This window comes from Bos indicus x Bos taurus, chromosome 19, assembly GCF_003369695.1.
Source record: "Bos indicus x Bos taurus breed Angus x Brahman F1 hybrid chromosome 19, Bos_hybrid_MaternalHap_v2.0, whole genome shotgun sequence".
Lineage (NCBI taxonomy): Eukaryota > Metazoa > Chordata > Mammalia > Artiodactyla > Bovidae > Bos > Bos indicus x Bos taurus.
In genome coordinates this window covers 24,084,434-24,093,091 of record NC_040094.1, presented here as the reverse complement: position 1 = coordinate 24,093,091, position 8,658 = coordinate 24,084,434, and the positions used below count along the sequence as shown (strand labels likewise).

Sequence of the window (8,658 nt, the reverse complement as noted above, 5' to 3'; positions counted from 1 at the left end):
CATCGCACTCGCCTCCCCCCAAAAAAGAACATGTCCTAGCACTCGGGATGCGATGCGGCTGGGTTTGCTGGAGCTGTCCTGGGCAAGGAGGAGCCGTCGAGCCTCTGAAGAAGAAGCGGAGTCGGCCAGTGAGGAGATGGGCAGGGGTGCGGGCTTGTAATCAAGGGCTCTGGGCGGCGGTCCTCGCATCCCAGCCGGTGGGCAGAGCGCACGCTTCCAGCCGCCTGTTTCGGTGACCTCCATCTGCGAAGGGCGCTCGCCCGGAGGGGGTGGGGCTGCGGGTGCAAGCTTCGAGAAGCCCGCGGAGCCCGGGAGGGACTCTCGAGTGGCCCGACGACCGGCCCGGGGACTGGGGCAGGTACTTGGACGGACGCGGGCCGAGGATCGTCCCCGGGGGCGGGAGCGGCGAAAACACCTTGGGAGGCGGCGCCGCGCGGCTGAGCGCCGCTGCCCTGGGAATAGGACGGCGCTCGGCACCGCGAGCTGAGAGCACTTTCATAAATTTTGTATGGGAGGCGCTCCGTGAGCGGGGGCGGGGAGCGCAGAGAGAGAGGGAGGGAGCTAGAGAGCGGGGGAGGGAGGGAAGGAGGAGAGGTGGGGGAAGCCGGGGGGAGGAAGGGAGGCGCCCCACTCCGCCGATCGCACGGTCCTGCAAACGCGCGCCGGGCGCTTTCCCCGGAGCTCGGTGGTGCGTGCGAGCGCCCTTTTGCAGCAGCCGCGGCGGCGGCGGCGACCCGAGGGGGCGGAGAGTAGGGGGCCGCGGCCAGGGGACCAGGGGGCGGCGTCCCCCCTCAAAACCGCCTGCAAAGTGCTCGAGGTTGCAGAAGCAGGCCGCCGGCTCCGCGGAGAAAGCAGCTCGCCCCGGGGGCTGCCAGGCAGAGCCGCGGTTGCCGGTGGGCGCCGGTGCCCTCGGCGTGGGGCTCGGGCTCACCATGCCCCTGTGGGGCCGGGCCGCCGGGCACCAGCGGATCCCCGGCTTGCCCCCGCCTCGACGCGCACGGATTAGCTGCAGCCGGCGCCCGACGATTTGAATCCGGACCCCGGGAGGGAGCGCGCCTAGGCCGACCTCGGAGTGGCGGCCCCGCGGCCAACATGCTTCGCAAAGGTGAGTTGGAGCCGCAGGGGCAAGTTGGAGTTGTATGCGCACGGGGCAGAGTCGCGAGCCTGGGAGCCACCCGAGAGCCGCCCGGCGCCGGGGCTCCCGGTCTGGGAAGCAGCTCTGGGAAGGCTAGCGGGCTTCGCGGGGACTCAGCCGCAGAGGGAGTGGTGCTGGGGGAGCTCGGCCCCCGAGGGGGGCTAGTAGCGAGACTCGGGATCTGCTCCCTGAACCCAGCGGCCAGGCCTAGAGATCTGGTTCGGCGAGGTCATTTGGAGACCACAGTGAACTACCTGTGATGGAAGGGGAGCCGGCCTCCTGGGACCTTAGCTTTGCCGGTATAAAGTTTTTCACTTGCAGCCTCCATCCCCCTCGCGGACCCACGCCGCCAGCTTCCGCCGCTTAGGCGGGGCCGGGTTCGACCCGCGCTCCGGTGCAGCCGGCGGTCAGGCGCCGCGCAGCCCGGGCGCTCACTCACCGCGCGTCCCGGCTTCCCAGGTGGGGCCCGGACGCGGGCACCTTCCCTGCACCGCGCTTTGGTGGTCCCCAGGGATGGGCTCTGGGCATCCAGCGGCCGAGGGTTGGTGGCTAGCGCCCGAGGTCCGGTTCCTCAAACTTTCCTTCTGCCTGGAGAGGAGGGATTGGAAGGCGGAGGCCGTGCCAGGAGCGTGCGCAGCCGGTGCCAGGCTTAACTTGAGGACAGCTGCCCCCTCCCCCCAACCACCACCTCACTACGACCCTCGGGCCGCCGGGCTCCTAGCAGAGCGCTGCAAAGTTGGCGCGGGCGCTGGGGAAGTCCCGCCGCGCCCCCACGTGGCTGCCGCGCGGGGAGCGGTCCCCAGGGCCCAGGGAGGGCAGGTGACCACGCCGTGAGCCCGCGGGCTCCGCCACCCGCCGCTCGGGCCTCTGCGTCTACCTCTCTCACCTCCCAGGTCCGGGCGGGCTGCGGCGCCCCGCCGGGACCCCCTCGTCCCTGGCCCGGGCCGAGCGACCGGTGAGCCACCCGCGCCTGCGGCTGGCTGCCCTGGCCCTGCGGGAGCCGGCTGAGGTGGGACCTCAGGTAGCGGAGGGGCCTGATCCCTGAGCTCCGCGCTCCAGCCTTAATCCGCCCCTGTTTCCATGGCAACAGACCGAGGTTTCGTAAGCACGGAATTCTGACCTCACAGTAGGATGGGAAAGGAGAAAATGGGCAAGGGGAGGTGACGCGAGGAGGGGGAAGCGAAGCCCAGGGATGGGCGGAGAGGAGCAGATGTGGGGGTGATGGAAGAGACCCCATAAGCTGGTGGGATAGGTGCGTGAAGAAACCACGTCTGCGCTGGAAGCCCTAAAGGCTGTGTGGCGGTCCTGGCTGGCTCAGGCCAACCGATGAATCTGGGTCGCCCCACTGTGTGAATAGCCACCAACTTGTGTGTGACTTGTATCCTCCACGTGGGTCAGTGCGGTGCAGGGTGGGTGAACGCTGTCTGCCTTTCACTGTGGGTGGGAAGTCTCTGCGGCTGGTTGGAGACACCACTCCAAGGATACACTCCAATTCCTTTCCCCAGCTAGAAAGGGACCAAAAGTCTTTTCAGCACCCGCCATTGCTGGCCAGAGTGTCTGCACAGAGAAGGTGCCTTTTTTTTTACAGATCTGGGCAGCCTGGACCTGGATCCTGCAAACTTGCCCCAGTGGGGAAGGCTTCCCGGGTAGTTCTGAAGGCCGCCATGTCCGGGCTGCAGGTCTGTGATGGAGATAATAGAGAGCAGCTGACATCTCATTTCCCTTTTGGTCTTTTGTCAGTTTACAGTTAAAAATGAGCCACGAAGCAGCCCACGCATTTTATTTATATGGTTGAGGTGTCCAGGGAGGCTTGAGCAGCCTCCAAGAGCCTTTTCTCCCATCCTCGCTAGCCAGAGACCCAGCTTGGGATGAACCCAGTGCATTCTGGGGCCTGCTCCCCAGCGGGAGGCTCCTTACCCTGCCCAAGAGATGGCCACTGGAGGCTTGGCAGTCACGTGTGTTTGCCACTTGGGCTATTTTTCCCTTCCTGCATAGCTCGGTTGGTGAGAGAGATTCTACCAACAAAGAGGTTTTCACCTGGATTGGCCGGAGGGAAGCAGAGCAGAGAAGTCCTTTGCTGCCCTGGGCCATTGTGTGGGCAAAGGGCTTTTATTTTGGTCCTAGTCTGGGTAAATCTCTCCCTTGGCCCCTGATCCTGGTCACCAGGATTGGTCTCTCTTGTGCATACATAACACAGGGCACTCAGATTTTCTGTGTGGATTCTAGGTATGTGCCCAGAGACAAAGATATGCCTGGGGCTGGTGGCAAGAGAGGTGGCCATTGAAGTTTCTGCTTCTCGAGTGTTCCCAAAAGCTCCTGGCAAAAATGTCATAGGATGAAAAAAAAAAGGTCATAGGATGAATTCAGGTATTTGTCGCAATTTCCCTGCCCATCAGATGCAGAAACCTACCTGGGGTCCTGGCCCTGGGGGAAGTTTCATAGTTTAATTATGACTTGGAAAAGGGTTTGAAAGATGATGAAAGAGTAGCCTTTCCTAGATCCCGGGAGGAGAGAGGACCGTGAGCCCTACATATCCTGCGGAGAAACCCCAAAGAAGGAAGAAGGTAAGAGTAGGCATAGGACTACAAGGGTCACATCTCTGATTTCTGGTTGTCCTATGACAGTTAATACGGTGTTGTCCCTGGGCAGGACATTTTAAGAACTGGGGGTGCTACCTTGCATCTCTTAATGAACAGACTCTCCTGGCCACAGCCCCACCTCTGTGAACCTGAACATCCTCGAGTCCTCAGTGGATCTTGCTGCTGACTGCGTTGGTAGCCGAAGGCTTCAGCAGCTGCCCTGCTGGCTTTTCCATCTCCCAGCCTAGCCTGGCAGAACCGGGGATATAAAAAGCAAATCTCTGGTCAGAGATGAGAGGCAGGCAGGGCAAGTGAGGCCCCGAGCCACTCAGCACCATCTAGGAAGGAAGAGTGGCCTGCTGGGTTTTTGCTTGGCCAGAAGTGGCCTGCTTAAGGTCAGGATCTATGGTTTTCATTTTTAGAGCTATAAAAAACAGAATGCCAATCAACAGCCTCTGGGTGAATACAGAACCTTTCCTTAAAGTTTTTGTCTTGTTAAGCAAGGAAATAGAGTGCCAAATAGGCTTTGTTAAGTGGCAGTCTAATTAATAATTTAAAATCGTGTAGCTGTCTTTCATTAGAATTTATCTGTACATCAACCACAAAATCAGTCAAACACACTCATTTATAAGTTAATGCCATCCCTGAATAATTCAGCAAGAGCTAGATTAAGGCCTACAACCCAATAAGATGCATTTTGTTCTTTTGGTTTCCATAGCCAGATGGGCTGGCCTGGTGGCTGGATTGGGTCTCTTTTGTGGGAAGAAGGGAAGGTAGGAGGCAGAAGGGACCATGGGGTTGTCAGATGCTTGGTTGATTTGCATTCAGAGGTCCCCTAGGGAATCAGAGAGTCTCCATGTGTCCAGGTATAAGCAGGCTCCCCTTAGAGCTGTTAGTGTTGTGGCCCTCCTTAGCCCCAACAGTGAAGGGAAATGGAGAGTGTTCCACAGCCAGCCAAGACATTCCCCTTTCTACTAGAGGAAGTGTAGAGAGGGGAATTACAAGAGCCCTGTGTAGAGGGATGAGTTACAAGCCTTTTTAGCCCAAATCTAGGTACAGAAGTGGAGTTCCAGTCTTCCCAGCACAAGTCTGTCCCATTCAAGGAAAGCAGCCCAATGAAACCAGTTACACTTAGAGAGTTTCCTTAACTGGGAGCTTCTGGACTGCTTTTCCCCTCAAAGTTCCTGGTCCTTACACCAGCAAAGAGAAGCCAGGATGAGGAATTTTGAGGAAGCACCAGGTCACCTCAACAGAGAGAAGAGGCAGAGTGGCTAAATAAAGTCCTTGAATGCATTTCTCACCAGTAGCCAGAATAAAAGCAAGGAAAGAAATGCAGTGCTCCCCGTTTGTGAGCTAAGACGATGTAGAAAATGTGTTTTGGTTCCGCCCCTGTGATGCCAGCACGAGGCCAACTCTTCACCGCAGTTTCCAGGTCTAGGTGCTGCAGAGGAACTGTTCAAGACCCAAACTCCCAGCGTGGACGCACTGACTCCTCTACTGCAGGAACGAAACCGAGTTTCTGATCTCGGACTCAGGCTGCTAAGCTCGACCCCCACTGCCCTGGAGGGTACAGTGGCTCTGTTTTAGGAGACCAGGTGGATAACCAGAGCAGACAGTGGACTTGACACGGGGAGAGGTTCTTAGCCAAGTCTGAAGCGAGGAAGTCTCATTAGGAAATGGAAAAGACAGGGGAGGCTGGTAGGACTGTTTGCCCCCTGACCTGTGGCAGAGTTGACAGCAGATGGGATCTAGGAGGGAGGCTTGTGGGGGGGTGAGTCCAACTCCAAGCTTTGAAGTCAGGGCCTGAGAAAGGACAGAGCAGAAGTTCACTCTCTGGAGATGAGAAGGAGGGGGCAGGCCTGCTGAAGGATGTCAAGAACGGATCTGTTTGGTGCCATCTGCAGCGAAGTAGTGGTTAAGGTTAAAGCAGAGAGGAGATGACAGGGAGGGAACAGATGGCCGAGGAAGCAAAATAGCTGGCAAACAGGAACAGAGCCTCCAGGGACAGCAGAAGGCAGGACCTCCATGCAGAATGCCGGAAGCGGCCCTTTCCTCGGGGTGCACTGGCCAGGCCACCTGGGTGGAAATGAGTCTGACAGAGGAGTGATGCAGGCACCCCAGGGTGAGGGCTTCCTCGAGGCTTGGGAGGAGACCTCACATGTGCTTAGTCGCTCAGTCATGTCCAACTCTGTGGCTCTATGGGCTGTAGCCCACCAGGCCCCTCTGTCCATGGGATTCTCCGGGCAAGAATACTCAAGCAGGTTGCCATTTCCTATTCAAGGGGATCTTCCCTGACCCAGGGGTCAAACCCATGTCTCTTGCATCTCCTGCATTGGCAGGCAAATTCTTTACCGCTAGTGCCATCTGGGAAGCCTAAGAGAACACTTAGGGAGACGTCAATCCCAAGGCGAAGCGGGGGTCCAGAAGCAGGGGCCTCCTTGGATGCCGTTGAACTGGGGTGAAAAGGTACAGTCAACTTGGGGTCCATCACTGGAGCAAGGGGAGGCCACTGTGGTCTCCGATCACGCCTGGCCAAGCCTGCTGGGAGGAGGCATGGATGCGAGCAGGGAATGGGCAGCAGAGAATGGACTGTTCTTCCTCACCTGCCTTGAATCCAATCCCACCGGACCCTGTCCACATGCTGACAATAGTGGCTTATAATTAGTGACGGGCCAAGCTAAGTGGACTCCATGCCTAGCCTCAGGTGGTCTCCACAACCACCCTTCGAGATCAGTCTGTTCTCGTCCCTGCCATACAGATAAGGAAACTGAGGCACAGACCAAATGAACTCCCTGACTCTGGCTCACCCAGCTGGCACACTGAGTCAGGATGCCACCCCAGGTCTGTCTGCCACCACGCTCTTTGCCTCGCTCTCTTAACCTCTCAGCTCCACTGCCTCACACGCCCATGTGCCTTGATTTATGTGACATTTGTTTTGCGAGGTGCCGGGCACTGCTGAATCTGAATCACTCGAGTCTCATTACAGAGTTCCCTGGTAGTTCCCGTGCACTCTTCTTCTGGTGTTCCTCCAGGAACGTCTCTGGTTGGGACCTGGGGCTCCTGAGACCCCAAACCCCTCTCTCAGTTGCCCTCCTCTACCCTGTTCCCCCACCCTTCTCTCCCCTACTGCTTCCTGCACTGCTGTCTTCATTGCAGACAGAGATCAGACAATGAAGCATCCTGTCCGCTCTCAGGCCCTTCAGGAAGGCGGGGCCCTGGCTTATCAGGGGGCTGGGCACTCTGCATATGTTGCTCTCCAAGGCTCCCCTTCCAGGCTGTCCTGGTGGAGCAGCTAACACAGCCACACCCCAGAATGGTTGGTGACTGGGGAGCAATAGCCCCAGGAGGTGGCACTTGGCAGGCTGGATGAGGGGCTGGCGTCCCTCCACCTGGCCCACCTCCTCTGGAGAGTTCCCATGGCCCAGCCCTGGCCAGTCAGCTGGGCAGTAACCGCAGGTCCTCCACACAGGGTTTCTCCTGCCCACTTCCAGCCACGGATGTGTACCCGAGAGACCCATTCTTCCTGCAGTTTGGAAAAGAAAAGAGAAGGCGGAGAGTCTAGTGGATCTCATCTTGGGTGCAGAAGAGCACATTCCCACCTCTCAAGGAGGAGCGCCCCTCTCCTTGGTGGGGGCAGGACGGGGTGTCAGAGCTAACAGATTCAGCAGGGTGCTTTGGAACCTGTGATTATCCTCTAATCAGTCAGTGAAGCTGGGATCCAAACCTGCAAACGTCCCCTGCTAGGTGATTCAGAAGAGGGGCTGTGGAGGCCTCCAGGCCCGCCCAGCAAGAGAGTTGCCACAGTGCTGTGTGTGTGTGTCTGCGCACAGAACCACACCTGGGGAGCGTGCAACAGGTTCCAGGAGTGCTCGCCAGAGGCCCCCGGTGGCAGAGCTGAGCTTCCCGGGTGCCTAGGTTGGCACTCGCTCCACTGGGACCACCGGCAGCACGAGCGGCTGGTGAGCCACTCAGTGGGGGCCCCCTGGGAGTGGGCGGGCGGGCCAGCACTGTGCGTGCCACATGTCGGGAACAGAGCTCCAGTGGGTACGTGGCTCGCCCACCCACACAGGGGGGTGGGCACGACTTGTCATCATATGTCTGCCAAGGGACACAGGACCGCAGCCCTAGGAGATGAGGCCTCCTGGTAGCTCCCTGGGCTGATTCCACAGGGCAGTGGCTCTGTGGTCGGGGTGGATTTGCAGGAAATGGAGCAAAAAATTCTTCCCCAAGTCAGGAGGAAAGCAGAGTTCCCAACTCTCAGCCCACAGAGGTGGCATGAGAGTTGCTACTGCCTCTGAAATTGTTGGAAGCAGGGTTCGCCATCTCTCTCTCCGGGCACCTGAGCCAATGCATGCATCATGAAGGGGGCTTTTATGCAGAGATTCATGAGGCCCTAGGGGGAAAATTGGCATTCTTCTTACGATGATTTATTTATAGGGCGATTGGATGATGGGGATACGGAGGCTAAGGTGCCTCCATTAGTGAGAAGCGCACAAGGCAGGAAGCCTTGCTCTGCCTTTGACATTTCAAGAGGCGACTCCTACCAGGGAGCTGCTTTTTCTTTTAGAAGGTTTTACCTTTAATGTTCTATTCATGGCCTTGTCTGAGCAGGCTGGGAGGAGGTAGGAGTAGGCGGTGCGGGGGGCTTTGGGGGAGACAGGCCGGGGTCGGTCACTCAGTGGCCAGCGTGGGGCGGCCGGGGCAGGCTGGGCACGGGGCGAGAGCTGTGGTCACGGACTGGCAGCCCGCCGGCCAGCACGCCGGCCACCTCCGCGGCCTGAGCTGCAGGCGGCCGGCCACGCAGTGTTTACTCTGCTGTCTGTCCCTGTTTTCTCTGGCCACCCGGCTCCACCGGCAGCAGCAGCCTTTCACAATCCTGGCTCTGGCCTGGCCAAGGCCCTTTTCTCGCTATGGACTCTGGGGCTGTGGACAGAATCCCAAACT

General features: G+C 58.8%; 1 protein-coding gene across 1 annotated transcript in view; it reads left to right on the top strand.

Annotated features, from left to right (window-relative positions):
• The first annotated feature begins 656 nt into the window (after positions 1–656).
• The window catches only part of RTN4RL1 (reticulon 4 receptor like 1), a 74,549-nt gene continuing 66,547 nt past the window's right edge, over positions 657–8,658 (top strand). Inside the window, exon 1 of the mRNA XM_027517063.1 lies at positions 657–1,105. Coding sequence (XP_027372864.1) covers positions 1,093–1,105 — 13 coding nt within the window. The 5' untranslated portion in view covers positions 657–1,092. The remainder of the gene's footprint in view (positions 1,106–8,658) is intronic.